Source organism: Rhinopithecus roxellana, chromosome 19 (genome assembly GCF_007565055.1).
Source record: "Rhinopithecus roxellana isolate Shanxi Qingling chromosome 19, ASM756505v1, whole genome shotgun sequence".
NCBI classification, from domain to species: domain Eukaryota; kingdom Metazoa; phylum Chordata; class Mammalia; order Primates; family Cercopithecidae; genus Rhinopithecus; species Rhinopithecus roxellana.
The window spans coordinates 62,484,496-62,504,548 of NC_044567.1; the positions used below are offsets into that span (position 1 = coordinate 62,484,496).

At 57.8% G+C, this 20,053-nt stretch overlaps 1 protein-coding gene across 9 annotated transcripts in view; it reads left to right on the top strand.

The window, feature by feature from the left end:
• The window catches only part of LLGL2 (LLGL scribble cell polarity complex component 2), a 51,346-nt gene extending 31,620 nt beyond the window's left edge, over nt 1-19,726 (top strand). For 2 of the 9 annotated variants that reach the window (XM_030924169.1, XM_030924170.1), the window contains exons 4-25: nt 2,281-2,362; nt 2,642-2,757; nt 3,181-3,339; nt 6,931-7,093; nt 7,248-7,380; nt 7,671-7,725; nt 8,580-8,734; nt 12,997-13,214; nt 13,298-13,365; nt 13,504-13,657; nt 13,747-13,851; nt 14,501-14,793; nt 14,875-15,025; nt 15,482-15,632; nt 16,193-16,309; nt 16,423-16,589; nt 17,547-17,811; nt 18,014-18,164; nt 18,478-18,506; nt 18,729-18,776; nt 18,971-19,013; nt 19,126-19,726. In XM_030924169.1, coding sequence (XP_030780029.1) covers nt 2,281-2,362; nt 2,642-2,757; nt 3,181-3,339; nt 6,931-7,093; nt 7,248-7,380; nt 7,671-7,725; nt 8,580-8,734; nt 12,997-13,214; nt 13,298-13,365; nt 13,504-13,657; nt 13,747-13,851; nt 14,501-14,793; nt 14,875-15,025; nt 15,482-15,632; nt 16,193-16,309; nt 16,423-16,589; nt 17,547-17,811; nt 18,014-18,164; nt 18,478-18,506; nt 18,729-18,776; nt 18,971-19,013; nt 19,126-19,423 — 3,121 coding nt within the window. In that variant the 3' untranslated portion in view covers nt 19,424-19,726. Of the gene's footprint in view, nt 1-2,280; nt 2,363-2,641; nt 2,758-3,180; nt 3,340-6,930; nt 7,094-7,247; nt 7,381-7,670; nt 7,726-8,579; nt 8,952-12,996; nt 13,215-13,297; nt 13,366-13,503; nt 13,658-13,746; nt 13,852-14,500; nt 14,794-14,874; nt 15,026-15,481; nt 15,633-16,192; nt 16,310-16,422; nt 16,590-17,546; nt 17,812-18,013; nt 18,165-18,477; nt 18,507-18,728; nt 18,777-18,970; nt 19,014-19,125 lie in introns of those variants that run through there. The other 7 variants (XM_010387596.2, XM_030924173.1, XM_030924175.1 and 4 more) reach the window with 7 other exon arrangements.
• Nucleotides 19,727-20,053: the final 327 nt, after the last annotated feature.

The window sequence follows — 20,053 nt, forward strand, 5'->3', positions numbered from 1 at the left end:
ACTCCCACCCGGGCAGGGCCTTGGGGTGGGTGAGATTTGGGGAAGGACATCTTTTTTTCCTTCCTTGCCCATGGGCTGTTGGGATAAAATGAGACTTTCCTGATTTCCAGCTTTGGACATGATTTTATTCCAAAATGAGGTGGGTATGGTTGATGGTGGAGCAGGCACCTGGGCATGGTGGGATGTGACCCTGTCCTTTGCAGGAGGACAGTGAGGTTTGAAACGGACTGAGGAGATACAGGCTTATTTTGTCCCCTGTGTCCTTTCAAGACTGTTCATGTGGTTTGCTCCCTTTACTCAGTTTCCCCTCTCACTTATTCCTGGAGGTTTCAGGAATCCCCCAGTCCTGGGCAGGGGCTGAGGATGCTGGGGGGCTCAGAAACCTGTTTTGCAGGGGTTGTGTTGGTGGATCCAGGGGTAAGGACCTGATGCCGGTGTCTCAGCCAGTGCTCAGTCAGTGAGTGGCTGGCTGGTGTGTCAGTAGCAAGGCCTGGGCCCTTCTGTGCCCCTGCCTCCCTCAGTTCCCCACCTCACCACCAGAAAAGCAAGTTACAGGGACCCCTCTTGTCGCTAGGGATGTTTTTTGTTTTTTGTTTTTTTTTTTTTTTTTTTTTTGAGACGGAGTCTCGCTCTGTCACCCAGACTGGAGCGCAGTGGCCAGATCTCAGCTCACTGCAAGCTCCGCCTCCCGGGTTCACGCCATTCTCCTGCCTCAGCCTCCCGAGTAGCTGGGACTACAGGCGCCGCCACCTCGCCCGGCTAGTTTTTTGTATTTTTAGTAGAGACGGGGTTTCACCGTGTTAGCCAGGATGGTTTCGATCTCCTGACCTCGTGATCCGCCCGTCTCGGCCTCCCAAAGTGCTGGGATTACAGGCTTGAGCCACCGCGCCCGGCCTGTCGCTAGGGATGTTTTTAATTAAAAAAAATTTTTTTCAGCACTTTGGGAGGCTGAGGCGGGCAGATCAGTTGAGTTCAAGACCAGCCTGGTCAACATGGTAAAACCCTGTCTCTACTAAAAATATTTAAAAAGTTAGCAGGGTGTGGTGGCACATGCCTGTAATTCCAGCTACTTGGGAGGCTGAGGTGGGAAAATCATTTGAACCCGGGAGGCAGAGGTTGCAGTGAGCCGAGACTGCGACACTGCGCTCCAGCCCGGGCAACAGAGTGAGACTCTCTCTCAAAAACAATTTTTTTTTTTTTTTTTTTTTTTTTTTTTGTGGAGACAAGTTCTTGTGATCTTGCCCAGCCTGGTCTTGAACTCCTGGGCTCAAGCAACTCTCTCGCTTTGGCCTCTCAAAACGCTAGGGTTACAGGCTTGAGTCACCGCACTCCTAGCCTGCAGTTTTGATTTTTAACCTATCATGATAAGAATCAGAGGTGGACTGGCCCCAGGTCCCTATCCACAAGCAGAGGTGGGGTAGCCTTGGGCCAGGAGAGCTGGGCTCAGGCAGCCATCTTCCAAATTCCAGCCCCACCCCCACAGGCAGCAGAGAGTGGAGAGGGCTCCGCCTGGCAGGGACAGTCCTTGCCCGGCCTGAGGCTGGACGTTGTCCAGTTGGGTCATCTTTTATCCAGAACACTGGTTCTGGCCGACTGGGGGCTCCCGGTGTTTTCAGAGAGAAAAACCGGATCAGGTTGGGCACCCCGCCAGTCTGATCTGTGCTCCCAGGGCAGGACCCAAGGGAGTTGAGAGATGAGGGACCACCTCCGATAGCTTGACTGCCACCTCCAGCGGAGCCTGACCTCCCTCTTCCCCTCTGCCCGGTGTGGGGGAGGGGTATGGAGCGCTCGAGTTCCAGGCTGGGCTGGTATACGCAGAGGGCCAGGGCCTTGCTGCTGGCTCAGCCTTCCCTCGCTGGTTAATCATTGCCAGGCCACAGCCAGACTTTGGTTACCAATCCCTGGTGCTGAGGCTGTTGGGGATAGGCCGTGTGTTTTTTCACAGGTGCTACCAAGCGACAGCCAACATGTCTTGCAGCTCAGGATCAGGGTATCAGCCTGACCATTGCCAGGGTAGGGCTTCACCTTTCTGTGGAGTTGCTCCCACCGGCCTGACTGGGAAAAATCTCCCAGGGGTCAGGTCACTGGCCTGGTGCCCCAGGGCCAGGGCTGCTGTGTCTCCTCCCCATCCCAGGCTCCATGCATGGGTCCTGCTGCCTGCGGGGAGGGCAGCCCCTCTCTGTGTTTGCACTCATTGCACGTGGGCCCCGAGGGCCTGGCACTCAAGGTGGGCAGGGGATGGTGTCCAGCCTTCCAGAACTTTCCTGAGCCTGCTGATAGCTATGGAGCCCCGGGCGTGGAGTTCATGGGGCTGCACCGGGAGAACAACGCAGTGACGCAGATACACCTCCTGCCTGGCCAGGTGAGGGACTTGGGGTGGGACAGGAAGCCACCTCCACACCTTCCTTGCCCTCACTGCTTCCAGCAGGGCTGGTGTGGAGAGGCCGGCATTCAGTGGCCCTGGGTTTGCTGCTGATGGAAAGGCCTGGGACCCCCTCCCTTTCCATAGGTAGGGCTCATGGGCCACCCTGGGAGTGGCCCGGGGGTCTTTGAAACAACCAGCCCGGGCTGGGCGGCCCCAGTGTGTAAAGGCCTTGCTGGGTAGCAAGACCACATGCTCCCATCCCTGTGCCCTCGCCAGTGCCAGCTGGTCACCCTGCTGGATGACAACAGCCTGCACCTTTGGAGCCTGAAGGTCAAGGGCGGAGCATCGGAGCTGCAGGAGGATGAGAGCTTCACACTGCGTGGCCCCCCAGGGTAAGGGCTCAGTCCCCAACCCCTTCCACTCCCAGCCCAGCCTGACCCTTGCCCTTAGCTGTGGAGTGGACTCACCCTTCGTGGGGCCTGTTGCGCCCCTGGCAGTGCCTGGCATGCGTTTGACCCGATGCATCGCCATACTCAGGTAGCTCCGAGGAGTGGGTGGGGCTGCAGCCCACCTCCTCCATCCGCCCACACCCCGTGTTATGCTGGAGGGCCCCTGGCATCTTTCCTACCTCCTAGCCCAGCCTCTGCCATCTGTCTCCTGTCTTGGCAGAAAGTGACCAGTATTTGTCCTGGGCTGAAAGGTTATGAACCCCATGAATTTTTATGGGCTTGTTTTCCTCGGAGTCAGGGGACCCTGTCCATGGGGTCTCCCCTGCTGGGCAGCGGTCAGCTCACGGGCAGCTGTTCTTGTCACAGGGCTGCCCCCAGTGCCACACAGATCACCGTGGTCCTGCCCCATTCCTCGTGCGAACTGCTCTACCTGGGCACCGAGAGCGGCAACGTGTTTGTGGTGCAGCTGCCAGCTTTTCGCGCGCTGGATGACCGGACCATCAGCTCGGATGCGGTGCTGCAGCGGTGAGCCCAGAGCCCGGCTGCTGTTAACCCCATCCCCTCAAGTTAGGCATGGCTTCTCCCCTTGGTCCCAGGACTCTCTCAGGAGCTGTCATTTCTCTGCTGGGAATTCTATGGGGCTGGCAGGGGAGGCTCTTGGCTTCCTACCTGTCCCCTACTGAGAACCTATTGGCTTGTCATAGGTTAGCATCATAGCACTAAAAAGGGGACTTTGGGGGGTCCCTCGTCTAAAGGCCCCAAATGACTGTGTAACGTCACCGACTCTCAGTCCAGTGTCCTTTGCACTTGCCATGGGTTTCAAAACCCCAGGGGCTCCATAGCAGGGAAGTCGGGCCCAGACCTCCCTGCATCACTGGAGCAGCTCCTGGTGCCACCCTGTGCTGTGGGCACTTTGCTGAGGTTCCATTTGCTCAGCAGGCTCTGTGGCTAAAAAGCCTTGACCGCCACAGGCATGTGGGTCTATTGAGATCATTTCAGAAGCTTTGCTCCTTGTCGATGGAACTATGATAGAAAGGGAGTCGGATCAGGTCTGGTTGTGGAGAATGGGAGGGGACCCAAAAAAAGAGGGGATAGCGTCTGACAGGATCATGTGGGGGCCGGGTCGCTTGTGGTGGAATGATCTGTGGTTCCAAGGGGCAGGAGGAGGCCAGGGTACTGGCCCCTGGCCCTGCAAGGCTTTGGACTGGGCCCGGGACACACTCCTGCAGCTGGCCAGCCCATCTCTCCAGCGCTGGATGGTAATGAAGCAGGGACCATCTGCCCAGGGCAGGGCATTGCTGGGCTGGGAGGATCCCACTTGGGGCTATATCCCTCTGAGTGCAGACCTCTGCCTTTCCGGTTCAGCAGGGTAGGGCTGGGGCAGTGTGCCCAAGGTCAGAGCAGAAAACTTTGCAGGATGACAAGTACCACAGTGGGACACAGCCTGTGGGCAGGACGGCGTGGGATGTGCACCCCAGCAGGTGGCCACACCAGTGCCCAGCCTCACCCTGTAGTTAGCTGGTGGAGTCTAGTTGGCAGGGGGGCCCACGTGCCCTGAGAGCCCCTCCTGCCAGTTTATTTTATTTTGTATTATATTTTGTTTTTGAGATGGAGTTTCACTCTTGTTGCCCAGGCTGAAATGCAGTGACACGATCTTAGCACACTGCAGCCTCTGCTTCCTGGGTTCAAGTGATTCTCCTGCCTCAGCCTCCCAAGTAGCTGGGATTACAGGCATGTGCCACCACGCCCAGCTAATTTTGTATTTTTAGTAGAGACGGGGTTTCACCATGTTGGTCAGACTAGTCTCAAACTCCCATCCTCAGGTGATCTGCCTGCCTCAGCCTCCTGAAGCGCTGGGATTACAGGCATGAGCCACAGCGCCTGGCCCAGTTTGTTTATTTATTAAAAAAAACAGTAACAACAAAACATTTTTTTTGACAGAGAGTCTTACTCTGTCCCAGGCCGGAGTACAGTGGCACGATCTCAGCTCATCGCAACCTCTGCTTCCCGGGTTCAAATGATTCTCCTGCCTCAGCCTCCCGAGTAGCTGGGATTACAGGCATACGCCATCACGCCCAGCTTGTTTTTGTATTTTTAGTAGAGACGGGATTTCACCATGTTGGCCAGGCTGGTCTCGAACTCCTGACCTCAGGTGATCCACCCACTTCCACGTCCCAAAGTGTTGGGGTTACAGGTGTGAGCCACCGTGCCCGGCCCCTTTTGGCAGTTTACATTATCGTCCACTTTATGACACTTATCTAAGTTTTTAAAACGTCCGGCCCTTTAGTCTTGCAGCTCTATCTCTGAGAAGTCTCTGTGTAAAGATACAGGATAACAATGATCATTGTAGGGCTGTTTTTAATGGCAAAAAGTTGGAAGCCCTCTAACTGTCTAACAATTTTCATCTGTATAAGGGCATTATTTGCATTTATTAAGAATATCTAGATGGGCACAGTTGCTCACACTTGTAATCTTGGCCCTTTTGGAGGCTGAGATGGGAGGGTTGCTTGAGGCCAGGAATTTGAGACCAGCCTGGGCAACATAGCAAGACCCTGTCTCTCCCCACAAAAAATAAAAATTAATTGGGCAAGGTGGCACACGCTTGTGGTCTTAGCTACTTGGGAGGTGAGAGGATCACTTGAGCCCAGGAGTTGGAGGCTGCAGTGAGCCATGATCAGGTCACTACCCTCCAGCCTGAGTGACAGAATGAGATCCTGTCTCTAAAAAAATTAAAAATTAGGCCGGTCGCAGTGGCTCATGCCTGTAATCCCAGCACTTTGGGAGGCGGAGATGGGTGGATCGCCTGAGGTCAGGAGTTCGAGACCAGCCTGGCCAACATGGTGAAATCCCGTCTCTACTAAAAATACAAAAAATTAGCCTGGCATGGTCGTGGGTACCTGTAATCTCAGATACTCAGGAGGCTGAACCAGGAGAATCGCTTGAACCTGGGAGGTGGAGGTTGCAGTGAGCCAAGGTCGCACCACTGCACTCCAGCCTGGGCAACAGAGCGAGACTCCATCTCAAAAAAAAAAAAAAATTAAAAATTAAATATTAAAGTCCCCTTCAACTCTCACTCTCGATTCAGACTCTAATGTCAGTGAGGTCAGTGCTAGCGGTAGATGTGCCAGGTATAGATAATGTGGAGAGCTTGGGTTTAGTGTGGCTTGGGTCCAGGCTGGGTGCGCTTCCCACATCCTCGCTGTTGGCTCTTGGTCCTGTGCCTGATGCCTTGTGGTTTTTTTGTTGGCTGCAACACCTCCAGCCCTCAGGTCAGCATTCCAGGCCTGGAGACGGGGGAGGGGTCAAAGCTCCAGGGCCAGGCCAACTCACAGAGTTTTGTTTTATGGGGCTGAAAAACTTCTTTATTATTAAACACTCCCTTTTGCAAAAATGCACTGAATATGAATGTACAGTTTAACAGATTCTTGTAGAGCATCCTTACAGCCATCCCCCCAGACATAGAAATAGAACTTTGATGCCCTCCGGGGGCCTCACGCACCCTTGCTAGTCAAGGCTCCCTCTTGCCCCGACGTTGACGTTTCCAGAAGTCACTGCCTTGCCTTGCCTTATAGTTGTACCGCCTGTGTTTACATCACTGGAGGTTGTCTCCATGTCCCTGTCTTGTTCTACATGCTGCCCCCTCTCCCCTTGGTGACATGTCCTAGCCATCTTTCCTTTTTTTTTTTGAAATGGAGTGTCACTCTGTCACCCAGGCTGGAGTGCAGTGGCATGATCTCGGCTCACTGCGATCTCTGCCTCCTGGGTTCAAGCATTTCTCCTGCCTCCACCTCTGGCGTAGCTGGGATTACAGGCATCTGCCACCATGCCCGGCTAATTTTTTTGTATTTTTAGTAGAGACAGGGTTTTGCCATGTTGGCCAGGCTGGTCTCGAACTCCTGACCTCAAATGACGTGCCCACCTTGGGCTCCCAAAGTGCTGGGATTACAGGCATAAGCCACCACACTCAGCCATCCACCGTGCCCAGCCCCTAGCCATATTTCCATGCTGGCACATGGAGCAGCCACCTCTGCATAGGGAGCCCTGTGGCTGTGCCATGCTGGGGGCCATTCCCCCTGGCGGATGGCATCGGAGGCTCACGGCACTCCCCTCGCCCAGGTTGCCAGAGGAGGCCCGCCACCGGCGGGTGTTCGAGATGGTGGAGGCGCTGCAGGAGCACCCTCGAGACCCCAACCAGATCCTCATCGGCTACAGCCGAGGTCTTGTTGTCATCTGGGACCTGCAGGGCAGCCGTGTGCTCTACCACTTCCTCAGCAGCCAGGTAGGCAGTGCCCAGGACATGGCGGGCGCCGTGTTGCTGTCCCAGGGCCCCATGTGGCACATACACGCTCTGCGCAGAGGCATGGGGTGCAGGCGATGGGGGTGCTGCCTTGGTCCAGCGTGCTGCCCTCTGTCTCTCTCCTCCTCCTCCATAGCAACTGGAGAACATCTGGTGGCAGCGGGATGGCCACCTACTCATCAGCTGTCACTCCGATGGCAGCTACTGCCAGTGGCCCGTGTCCAGCGACGCCCAGCAACCAGAGCCCCTCCGCAGCCTCGTGCCTTACGGTCAGTGTTTCACCCGCCGGGCAGGGCCCACCCCCAGTGCCTCCTGGATTCAGGTGCAGGATGCTCAACTCTGAAGCAAACTCCAGGGCAAGAGAGGGTAAAGGCTTTGTCCAAAGCCACACATCAGCGTTCCCCTCACCCAGTTTCTTGGGGGAACTTCTCAGAGCAAGAGTCCCAAGCACAGATCTACCACGTGGATATGGGCGTGAGCTTGAGGCACCTGTGCCTGTGGGGACTGACACTTGTCTGAGAGTTGGAGGATCTGTTCAAGCCTATTTCTTTCCTTTCAGGTCCCTTTCCTTGCAAAGCGATTACCAAAATCCTCTGGCTGACCACTAGGCAGGGGTAGGTATCCGCGCTGGTCCTCTTTCCTCTCCAGAGCCTTCCTGGAGGGCTGGAAAGGTCACTTAGGCCTCTGCCTGGGAAGATGGTGCCAGTGAACACTCTCAGGTCCCATGTTGGGGTCTTGGACACCAGGGAGGGTTGAGAGGGTAGATGCTATTCACGTCTTTGAGCGGCCCAATTCCTGCCAAGTTCATTCCTGCTCCTTCCTTCCACCCTCCCAGAGAGACCGTGCTGAGCGGCAGGTCTCAAATTCCTTTAGTGGCAACCCTATTTCTTCTGACAAAATCACTTTGGATGATGTTCAAACAGAATTGGGGGCAGGGCTGGGCACGGTGGCTCACGCCTGTAATCCCAGCACTTTGGGAGGCCGAGACGGGTGGTTCACAAAGTCAGGAGATTGAAACCATCCTGGCTAACACGGTGAAACCCCATCTCTACTAAAAATACAAAAAACTAGCCGGGTGAGGTGGCGGGCGCCTGTAGTCCCAGCTGCTTGGGAGGCTGAGGCAGGAGAATGGCGGGAACCCGGGAGGCGGAGCTTGCAGTGAGCTGAGATCCGGCCACTGCACTCCAGCCTGGGCAACAGAGCGAGACTCCATCTCAAAAAAAAAAAAAAAGAATTGGGGGAGCACCCAGCTTGAGGCAGGAGTGGCTGCCAAGACTCAGAGCCACCAGGCTGGATGCCTCTCACCTTACCCCCAAGTACTCCTGGCCTGTAGCAGTTGGAAGGAGATGGGGTCCAGTCTCCCCTGCTCCTGGGGACCTTGACTGAGTGGTCACTTTGATCGCTGGTCTATGGCTGTTGAGGCCTTGCCAGGAGCCCCAGCCCACTGCTGCTTCTCTGTGCCTGCCAGGTTGCCCTTCACCATCTTCCAGGGCGGCATGCCACGGGCCAGCTACGGGGACCGCCACTGCATCTCAGTGATCCACGATGGCCAGCAGACGGCCTTTGACTTCACCTCCCGTGTCATCGACTTTACTGTCCTCACAGAGGCGGACCCTGCAGCCGGTAGGAGAGCTTCAGGAGTGGGTGCCCAGGGTTAGGTGTGGGAGGTGTGGGGCAGGATCATCAGTAAAGACAGGGCCAGGTGCAGTGGCTCCTGCCTGTAACCCCAGCACTTTGGGAGGCCAAGGTGGGAGGATCGCTTGAGCCCAGCAGTTCAAGTCCAGCCTGGACAACACAGGGAGACCCTTGTCTCTACAAAAAATTAAAAAATTAGCCGGGTGTCGTGGCACATACCTGTAGTCCCAGCGACTCAGGAGGCTGAGGTGGGAGGATCACTTGAGCCCGGGAGGTGGAGGTTGCGGCAAGCCAGGAGCATGCCACTGCACTCAGCCTGGGTGACATAGCCAGACCATGTCTCCAAAAAAAAAAAAAAGGGGGCTCTGCACAAGTGTTCCTAAGCCTACCACTGTCCCTTAGCCTTACTGCACCCCAAGGTGAAGTGTCATCAAGGCCTCCAGCTCCTTCCTCTGCCTCTCTGCCACCCTCCCCAGCTAGAGACCCAGCCCAGCCACACCTCCTCCCTGCCCTGGGCTCTCTGCCCTTTCCAGACTGTAATGGCACTTAGCCCACAGGGAGCTGATCTGTACTGTTGGATTTAACACCCACCCTGCTGAGGCAAAAGGGTCCTAGCTTAGAGATGGCAAAGCCCGCCTTCTGGGCAGGGCAGACGTTGGCTGTGCAGCCTCCTGGAGCTCCAGCAGGACCGGCAGAGCCCTGAGTCAGCCTCGTAAATAGTGTGACAGGCAAGACCAGAAAGGGCTGCTGTTGACACCTGGAGAGGAGGCCTGCAGGAGCTCTCCAGCAGGGAGGGCCCTCTCCTAATGACCCTGGCCTGAAAGGGCCTGAGGCCGAAAGGTGAGGGGGCGGGGCTGTTCAGAACACCTGGTCTGTGTACTCACGGCCTCTACCCTGTTCAGGGGAACCCCAAACCTGCTTTTCTTTCTTTCTCAGCCTCTCTTCCCTCCTCACACCCTGGATGCTGAGAGCAAGGCCCAGCTCTGCTCTTTCCACAACATTCGGGCCATGTTGGCACAGAGCAGGGGCCTCTTGGGCTATGGTGGCCACACTCCCCAGGCTGAGTTACCTGATTCCCAGCGGAAAGGTCAGGAAGGGAGGGGAGAAACTTGCTGAGCTACAAATTCGAGACTGCTGGGGCTTTCTAGGACAGGCCACCTTCCTGCAGTTGTCCCTCTGTGTCCCCAACTCCCCACAGTCCGGCAGGCCAGGAGATGGATGCCTGATAAGCAGTGCTTCCCTCAGATGATACATGGGCACCCTGAGGCTCTCACGTGATGGTTCTGCCGTGCCGGGTTGTGACCCAGCTGGCCCTGGTAGGCTTTCCTGTTTAATGAACAACTGCTACATGCCAGGCCCTGCTCTAGAAACAGATGGGGCCCCTGTTCCCATGGAACTTAGATCTGAGTATGTGGACAGAGTGAGCAGGTTGCCAAATAACGTCAGAGGTAAGAAAAAAGACAGGCAGAGGACAGCAGTGCTGGTTTTGACGAGGGTTAGCAAGGCCTGCCTGATAAGGGGACATATTTGTGCAGACACAGGAACAGTCTGAGAGAGGGCTTGCCCCATAGGGACATGGGGTACAGACTGAGCTGGGAGGGCTCTTGGCTTGCTCCAGTGAGGTAGGGGCGAAGAGAGGGCAGAATGGCCCCTGTACGGGTCCAGACGTGGCCAGCGCCAGATCGTATAGAGCCGTGGAGGCACGGTAAGGACTTAGGATTTCAGGGAGATGAGGGCCTGAGCAGGGGTGCCATGATCTAGCCTCTGCTCTAAAAGGATCTGTCTGGCTGCCATGTGGGGAACACAGAGTGGAGCCAAGACGGGAACCCTGTGAGAGTCGAGGGAGAGGTGACCTCGGCTTGGGCTGCGGTGCCGGCCGTGGGGCTGACAGAAGGTGGCTGGGGTTACATTGTCTTTTCTAACATTCAGCATTGACTGAGGGGCCGGGTCAGGGCTCACAGACTGTTGCTATAAAGTGCTGGGTGGCTTTCTTCACCACAGCTACTCAGCCTAATGCCACTGCAGAGCACATGTAGCCACAGACAACACAAGGGGTGTATCTGTGTTCCAGGACAGCCGTATTGACAGGAAGAGGCAGGAGGCCAGATTTGGCCCTCGGGCTGTAATTTGTTGGCTCCTTGTCTAGGGAGAGGTGAGTGAGGGGAGGAGAGATCAGTCAAGGATGACATGAGGGTTTACTGGAAGCACCAGGAATCCTGGAGAAGGTAGTGGCAAGAGGGTGCAGCAAGCTCAGCTGGGCGGGAATCAAATCTGAGGACTTAATCTCTCCTCTGATCTCCAGACCCATAAGGGAGATGCCGAGTACACAGCCGGGGCTTATGGGTCTGGAGTTCAGAGGAGAGATCAGGAAGGTGTCCATTTGGAGTCATCCATGCAGAGATGTGTGAAGGCTGCTCAATGATTTTGAAGTTTAAAGAAAAAAAAAAGAGGCCAGGCGCAGTGGCTCATGCCTATAATCCCAGCACTTTGGGAGGCCAAGATGGGCAGATCACGAGGTCAGGAGATCAAGACCATCCTGGCTAACACGGTGAAACCCCGTGTCTACTAAAAATACAAAAACAACAACAAAAAAACTAGCCGAGCATGATGGCGGGCGCCTGTAGTCCCAGCTACTCGGGAGGCTGAGGCAGGAGAATGGTGTGAACCCGGGAGGCGGAGCTTGCAGTGAGCCGAGCTCACACCACTGCACTCCAGCCTGGGTGATAGAGCGAGACTCCGTCTCAACAAAAAAAAAAAAAAAAGAAAAAGAGAGAGATGTGAAACCAGGGGCCCTGAGGAGGCTGCCCAGGTGGTGAGGAAGACAGAAGAGAAGCCATGGGAAAGCTGAGCCCAGGCACCTCAAGCCTTGGAGGCATGGAGTTTGGTGGGGATCTGGCCAAGAACACCTGGGAGCAGCCAGCGGGCAGCAGACCCCAGAGGAGCAGGGAGGACAAGCGCTTCAAAGAGGCAGCGTCAGCCAGGGGCAGTGGCTCAGCTGTAATCCTAGCACTTTGGGAGGCCGAGGAGGGCAGATCACCTGAGGTTAGAGGTTCGAGACCAGCCTGGCCAACATGATGAAACCCTGTCTCTACTAAAAATACAAAATTAGCCAGGCATTGGTGGCACGTGCCTGTAATCCCAGCTACTTGAGAGGCTGAGGCAGGAGAATCGCTTGAACCTGGGAGGCAGAGGTTGTGGTGAGCCGAGATCATGCCATTGCACTCCAGCCTGGGCAACAAGAGCAAAACTCCATCTCAGAAAAAATAAAAAAGAAAAACACAAAACTTAGCCAGGCATGGTGGGGGGCGCCCGTAATCCCAGCTACTCAGGAGGCTGAGGCAGGAGAATCGCTTGAACCCTGGAGGCAGAGGTTGCAGTGAGCCAAGATCGCACCACTGCACTCCAGCCTGGGTGACAGAGGAAGACTCCATCTCAAAAAAAAAAGAGGAAAAAAAGCCTGGGCACGGTGGCTCATGCCTGTAATCCCAGCATTTTGGGAGGCCGAGGTGGGCAGATCACTTGAGCCCAGGAGTTCAACACCAGCCCGCTCACTACCAAAAATACAAAAGTTAGCTGGGTATCGTGGCTCACACTTGTAATCCCAGCTACTTGGGAGCCTGAGGCAGGAGGATCGCTTGAACCGGGAGGTGGAGGTTGTAATGAGCCAAGATCACACCACTGTACTCCAGCCTGGGCAACAGAATGTGAGACCCTGTCTCAAGAAAAGAAAAGAAAAAAAAAAAAAACATAAATGGTTTCATCGTCCAGTGCACGTTTATTGAACACTAGCTGGGGCCAGGCCTGAGTGAGGTGAGGTGATTGTGTGCAGTAAAGAAAATGCCACCCCTAGCAACTGGTGTGCCGAAGACCACGCTTGCCGCTGCCTGTTGGGAGAGGCTTGGCAGGCGCATCTGAGCAGGGAGAGCAGGTCCCATGGAGGAGGAACCAGGGAAGAGGGTTGGCAGGCCCACCCTCTGGGGTTCCTATCCTGGTTGGGACTCTGCCTTCCAGCCAGGTGTATCCCCTCCAGGAGCCCTGTGCCAGGTAGCTCTCAGCAGCTTTGCATACAGAGCCAGGGCTGCTGCCCACACCTGCTGCCCTTCTGGAGGTGGAAAGGCTTTGCTCAAGCAGCCAAGAACAGGGCTTTCTGGACCAGCAGATGCCCTGGCTCTAACCCTGGAGCTTCTGATTCCGCAGGGCTGGGCTGCTTCCTCCTGGCCCCAGCCCCTGATCCTTGGCCTGTACCCCAGCCTTTGACGACCCCTGTGCCCTGGTGGTGCTGGCTGAGGAGGAGCTGGTGGTGATTGACCTGCAGACAGCAGGCTGGCCACCAGTCCAGCTGCCCTACCTGGCTTCCCTGCACTGTTCCGCCATCACCTGCTCCCACCACGTCTCCAACATCCCCCTGAAGCTGTGGGAGCGGATCATTGCCGCCGGCAGCCAGCAGAACGCACACTTCTCCACCATGGTAGGTCCGGCCCTGGCCCAGCCCCACCCCAAGGCCCGTCCCAAGACAAACTCTCCCACAGACTTCTTGGTCTCTTTCTCTAGGAGTGGCCAATTGACGGTGGCACCAGCCTGACCCCAGCCCCACCCCAGAGGGATCTGCTGCTCACAGGGTAGGGGACTTCGATGCTACCCTTCCTCTCCCCAGGAGGATGTGTGGGGTGGGAGCAGAGCCCTGAGGTGGACGAACCAGCTCCTGGGCACCCGGGCCGGCGTCCCTCTCATGCCCGGCAAATGGGCTCTGCCCACAGGCACGAGGACGGCACGGTGCGGTTCTGGGATGCCTCAGGTGTCTGCTTGCGGCTGCTGTACAAACTCAGCACAGTGCGCGTGTTCCTCACCGACACGGACCCCAACGAGAACCTCAGTGCCCAGGGCGAGGACGAGTGGCCCCCACTCCGCAAGGTGAGGCGAGGAGCCTGGGACCCAGGAAGGGCAGAGGCCAGCTGGGTCCAGCCCCCATGGCCGCTCAGAGGGCCCCTCCCCTTCTCCAGGTGGGCTCCTTTGACCCCTACAGTGATGACCCCCGGCTGGGCATCCAGAAGATCTTCCTCTGCAAGTACAGTGGCTACCTGGCTGTGGCAGGCACGGCAGGGCAGGTAGCAGGCTGGGCTGGGGAGGGGGAGCTGGGGAGGAGTGGTGGATGACTGGGACCAGCAGGGACAGGAGCCAGCCACCTGCCTGATGCACATTCTGTGTCCTGTGCTTTTCCAGTGGACGGAGGTGGCTTGATCCCCTTGGCGGGAGGTCCCTGGGACGGTTGTTTCTTCTCCAGAAATCAGAATTAAGGGTGGGCCGGGCATGGTGGCTCACGCCTATAATCCCAGCACTTTGGGAGACCAAGGCAGGCGGATCACCTGAGGTCAGGAGTTCGAGACCAGCCTGGACAACATGGTGAAACCTCATCTCTACTAAAAATACAAAACTTAGCCAGGCGTGGTGGTGTGTGCCTGTAATCTCAGCTACTGGAAGGCTGAGGCAGGAGAATCACTTGAACCCAGGAGGCAGAGGTTGCAGTGAGCCAAGATCGTGCCACCGCACTCCAGCCTGGGCAACAGAGCAAGACTCGTCTCAAAAAAATAAATAAATAAAAAATAATTAAGAGTTGAGGTTGGACGGAGGCCTCTCCCTGCTTGAGCCTTGGGCCTTGGCCTGGGTTCAGCTCCTTTGCTGTCCCCACTAGTAGCGTCCTGTGGCCCTGCCGTCCCTTTGCTGAGGGCTTGCTGAGCCGCCTGCCACCCCGCCCAGGTGCTGGTACTGGAACTGAATGATGAGGCAGCGGAGCAGGCCGTGGAGCAGGTGGAGGCCGACCTGCTGCAAGACCAAGAGGGCTACCGCTGGAAGGGGCACGAGCGCCTGGCAGCCCGCTCAGGGCCTGTGCGCTTTGAGCCTGGCTTTCAGCCCTTCGTGTTGGTACAGTGCCAGCCCCCAGCTGTGGTCACCTCCTTGGCCCTGCACTCTGAGTGGCGGCTCGTGGCCTTCGGCACCAGCCATGGCTTTGGCCTCTTTGATCACCAGCAGCGGCGGCAGGTCTTTGTTAAGTGAGCAGGGCAGCTGGGGCCGGGGGCTGGGAGTGGGGCCCCCAGGACCTAGCAGCATTGACAGCCTGCCATCCCCCCAAGGTGCACGCTGCACCCCAGTGACCAGCTGGCCTTGGAGGGCCCATTGTCCCGCGTAAAGTCCCTCAAGAAGTCCTTGCGTCAGTCATTCCGCCGGATGCGTCGGAGCCGGGTGTCCAGCCGGAAGCGGCGCCCGGCTGGCCCCTCAGGAGAGGTAAGGCCCGAGGGGAGGTTGTGGCTGGCCATCCACCTAGGTTCGGCTCAGAGCAGCCAGCAGGGGTCACACAGCCCCTGCTCCCCAGGCTTGACGGGCTACAAACAAGACTCAGGGTCCAGGTCGCATGGGTTTGCTGCCATGTGCGACCTCAGACAGGTCACGCTGCTTCTCTCTGCCTCAGCTTCCTGAGCAGAAAGGCAGTAACTGTAATGCTTACCCTAGAACTAATCCCCAGTAAACGTCAGTGATTTCCTTTTTCTCTCTACAACGTGCTGGGGACCCAGGTAGTCTCCCCCAAGGGCACCTCCCACTTGGACAAGGTTCCTCCTAGACACAGACCTGGCAGGTGGCTGGCATGGCCAGCCTTCTGATGCAAGGATCGGCATTGAGCAAAGCACTGTCCCTGGGGAGGGGAGGCCAGAGCTGACCCTTAGGCTGGCCCACCCCTTGCAGGTGCAGGAGGGGAGCGCCAAGACTGAGCGGCCAGGCCTCCAGAACATGGAGCTGGCACCTGTGCAGCGCAAGATCGAGGCTCGCTCGGCAGAGGACTCCTTCACAGGCTTCGTCCGGACCCTGTACTTTGCTGACACCTACCTGAGGGACAGTGAGTGACCAGCCCGGGACTAGGGGACGGGGGGCAGTAGATACCCCCTGACCTGGGGGCATGCCGAGGGCTGCTGCCTGCCTGGCTGGTAGGACCTAAGAGGGTTTCCCCTTGTGAGCAGGGGCAGACTGCAGCCCCTGCCTACTTCCTCCCCTCCCCTGCCTGGGCCTCCAAGTCAGCTTGCCTTGGCTTTATATCCAGGCTGCAGCACCCTTTAGAAGCATAGCCTCAGACCCATCACTTAGCCTTTCAGGGCCTCAGCTTGCTCCTCTGTAAAATGAGGGAGTGATAGCTTCCTCCTAGAGCAGCTGTGACGATCGGGGATGGCGGAGCCTACTGGCCTCCGAGAACACGTCTCTCCCTGGCTGGTTCTCCCCTGCTATATTGCAGCGAGGGCTGAGCTGACCTGGGACTGGGGTCTTCTGTGTTGCGGCCTGTGTGGTTGTCAGAGAGCCTTCCAGCCTCTCCCAGGAGGGAAAACCTGGGAGTAAGCCCTGGTTGCCCAGCTCCACCTGACTCCCACGCCAAGGGTCAGACACCCAAACATGGCTTCTCGGCAGGCTCCCGCCACTGCCCCTCACTGTGGGCTGGCACCAACGGGGGCACCATCTATGCCTTCTCCCTGCGTGTGCCCCCAGCTGAGCGGAGAATGGATGAGCCTGTGCGGGCAGAGCAGGGTGAGTGCTGGGCAGGGAGAGCAGAGGGTGCTCGGGCTGCCTGGGCTAGGGCCAGGGAGTGGCTCCAGCCCCACTACCCCCACACAGTCCCACTACCCACCTCCTCCCCGTAGCTAAGGAGATCCAGCTGATGCACCGGGCGCCGGTGGTGGGCATCCTGGTGCTCGACGGACACAGCGTACCCCTTCCCGAGCCCCTCGAAGTGGCCCATGATCTGTCGAAGAGCCCTGACATGCAGGGAAGCCACCAGCTGCTCGTTGTGTCGGAGGAGCAGTTCAAGGTGCCACACGGGCAGCGGCGGGTCTCCCTGGGACTCCCCGGAACATCCAGGAGGCTCGGACCTTGGGCACAAATGATGGCTGGGCCTCAGCTTGTTTGCATTGGTGTCTGAGGGGCTGCAGAAGCACAGGAAATAAGGGAGAGGGGAGTCTCATGTGAGGACACTGAGGTAGGACCTATGTCTGTGGAAGGGATAAAATCCAGACTGGAGGCCAGGCTCATGCCTATAATCCCAGCACTTTGGGAGGCCAGATCACAAGGTCAGGAGTTCAAGACCAGCCTGGCCAACATGGTGAAACCCCAACTCTACTAAAAATACAAAAAAAAATTAGCCCGGCGTGATGGCGGCCATCTGTAATCCCAGCTCTACTCGGGAGACTGAGGCAGGAGAATTGCTTGAGGTGGAGGTTGCAGTAAGCCGAGATCACGCTACTGTACTTCAGCCTGGGCAACAGAGCAAGACTCTATCTCGGAAAAAAAAAAGGTTGGGCGCGGTGGCTTCCACCTGTAATCCCAGCACTTTGGGAGGCCAAGGCAGGCAGATCACGAGGTCAGGAGATCAAGACCATCCTGGCTAACACGGTGAAACCCCATCCCTACTAAAAATACAGAAATTTAGCCGGGTGTGGTAGCGGGCTCCTGTAATCCCAGCTACTTGGGAAGCTGAGGCAGGAGAATGATGTGAACCTGGGAGGCGGAGCTTGCAGTGAGCTGAGATCACACCACTGTACTCCAGCCTGGGCGACAGAGCAAGACTCTGTCTCAAAAAAAAAAAAAAAATTCCAGACAGGGAAGTCAGTGACCTCGGCATCCCCCCAGGCTGTGTCTGTGCCTCTGAGAGCCAAGGGTTTGCCCAGGACCCCAGGAGGCATGCGGGGAGGGGAGGCCCCAGCACCTAAAGCACCGCGCAGGAGAACTGGTTTGGCCATGGGCATGAACGACCACCCCGCACCCCCAGGTGTTCACGCTGCCCAAGGTGAGTGCCAAGCTCAAGCTGAAGCTGACAGCCCTGGAGGGCTCAAGGGTGAGGCGGGTCAGCGTGGCCCACTTCGGCAGTCGTCGCGCTGAGGACTATGGGGAGCACCACCTGGCAGTCCTCACCAATCTGGGTGACATCCAGGTGGTGTCGCTGCCACTGCTGAAGCCCCAGGTGCGCTACAGCTGCATCCGCCGGGAGGACGTCAGTGGCATCGCCTCCTGCGTCTTCACCAAATATGGCCAAGGTGTTCAAGCCGGGCTGGGCGGGTGTGGGGGCCCCGGGCCCTGCAGGGACGGGAAGGGTGGCCAAGGGTGTTGTGGCCATGGCCAGACTGGATGGGCCTTAAGCGGAGAACTGCGAGGGAACGCTAGCCCCTACTCCCCCAGGTTGGGAAGCGGCCTTGGCAGCCACCAGGCCAGGCCACTAGCATTGCCCCCACCCCCCAGGCTTCTACCTGATCTCACCCTCGGAGTTCGAGCGCTTCTCTCTCTCCACCAAGTGGCTGGTGGAGCCCCGGTGTCTGGTGGATTCAGCAGAAACCAAGAACCACCGCCCTGGTAACGGGGCAGGCCCCAAGAAGGCCCCGAGCCGAGCTAGGTGAGTGAAAGGGCCAGAGGCCTCTCCTGCCCCTCCTTGCCCTCTCTGAGATACCCTGAGGCTCCCACTGCTGCCTGGCCAGAGACACCTCCCCACAAGCTCAGCCCACCGTCCCAGGCTCTGGCTCTCTATACCTCTTCGCGTGCCCCTTGCCCCGTGCAAGCTGGCAGTCCAGGGCAGGACTCAGTTTACCTCCCAGGCTCTCCTGCTCAGGGCAGGCTGCACCATTGACTTTGTTCTTCATGGGACCAGGGCTCTCAGAGCCAGGCAGGGAGCCTAGAGGCCCTGGTCCTCACTGTCTCTCTCCCCACAGGAACTCAGGGACTCAGAGTGATGGCGAGGGTAAGACAGGCCTGCTGGGCCCATGCACACCTGGGCCACACCCTGCCCAGACCTGGGGCTGGATGGGAGGGAAGGGGTCCTGAGTGAGCAGGTAGTGTTTGGGCTGGGAGTAGAGATGGCATTCCTTCCAGCCCTGGGCTTCCACATCCCGACCTCAGTAAGGAGAGAGCCAGGCTGAGGAGGGCCCAGGCGGGGCTCCCTGACCTGGCCTCTACCTTCCAGAGAAGCAGCCCGGCTTGGTGATGGAGCACGCTCTGCTCAGTGATGAGAGTGAGTTGGGTGGGAGAGCATGGGGCTGGCAGGAGGGGTGGGGAAGGGGGGGTCAGGGTCAAGGGAGGCTGGGCAGGCCGTTACCCTGAGGCAGGGGACAGATCCATCCCACACCCATGGTGAAAGGGGGTGGAAAGGCTGTGGCTGGCCGCCCCGAGTGCTTCAGTGGGCGTCTGTTCCCGCCCGGCCTGCAGGAGTCCTGAAGGAAATCCAGAGCACACTGGAGGGAGACCGCGGGTGAGGCGCCGCCCAGGCTGGCTGGGGGGGCCCGAGGCTCTGCCAGGGGACTTGGGAGCGCTGAGAGTGGAGGCCCCCTGAGGTCATGACTCCCCTGTCTTTGCCCATGCAGGAGCCTCAACTGGCATTCACGTCGAGCGGCCATGGGGTGCAGCCTCAGCAATGGCGGAGGTGGGGGCTCTGGACTTGAGTGCAGTTGCCGGATGTGCTGGGAAGGAATGGGAGGAAGAGCCCTGGCCCCACTCCCCTGGATCCCACAGGGGCCGACACACGCCCTGATGACCTGGAAAGCACCATGTCTGGGCTCAGTGTGGGCGGCTGGGGCACCCCGTCCTGCCCAGGGTGATCCTGAGCTGTCCCTGTGTGTCCTTCAGCAGAGTGAGTGGCTGAGCGTCCAGGCTGCACGATGAGCATACACTACTACTGATGGCCTTATGGAGGTCCCTGCCCCAGCCGGAGAGGCCGGTGCACAGGGCCACACCAGGGGATAGGGGTGCCCCGGTTTCCACAATGCAGCTGCTCCAGGCCTCGGGAGAGGAGAGGCCCCGGCCCCTGGGGCTGCCCTTCCCGGGCCTCGTCTGTCTGGGTCCTTTGGTCAATGTTGCACAGTTTTTTTGGCCCCCATCCCTTTTTGTAGTGGGCTGGGGTTTAAGTTATACATGTTAACTGCGTCTGGGTGAAAAAGTTTTTAATAAACACCTATTACCTCTTCACTGGACTGGTCCACCTACTCTAATATTTCAGTTGTGTAGAAATTTTCCATGTGAATACAAAGTGGGAGCCGGTACCCTGCCTGTCCCCTGAGGCTCTAGCCCTGGCCTGGGCTGACGTCAGGAGAATCCACTTTGGGAGGCGTGTGAATCAAACGGCTGAGTTGTGTCTGAGCCCGGCTGCGCCTTCCCTCTCCGGGAACACATGGCAAGCACGAACCATCTGCCTTACTTGTTTCCCTGGGTCCTGGCTACCCCTGGCTGGCCTTTCCCTACTGTCAGGAGGAGAAGGGCACCCCAGTATCTCAGACCTGTTGGCTTCCTCCAGAC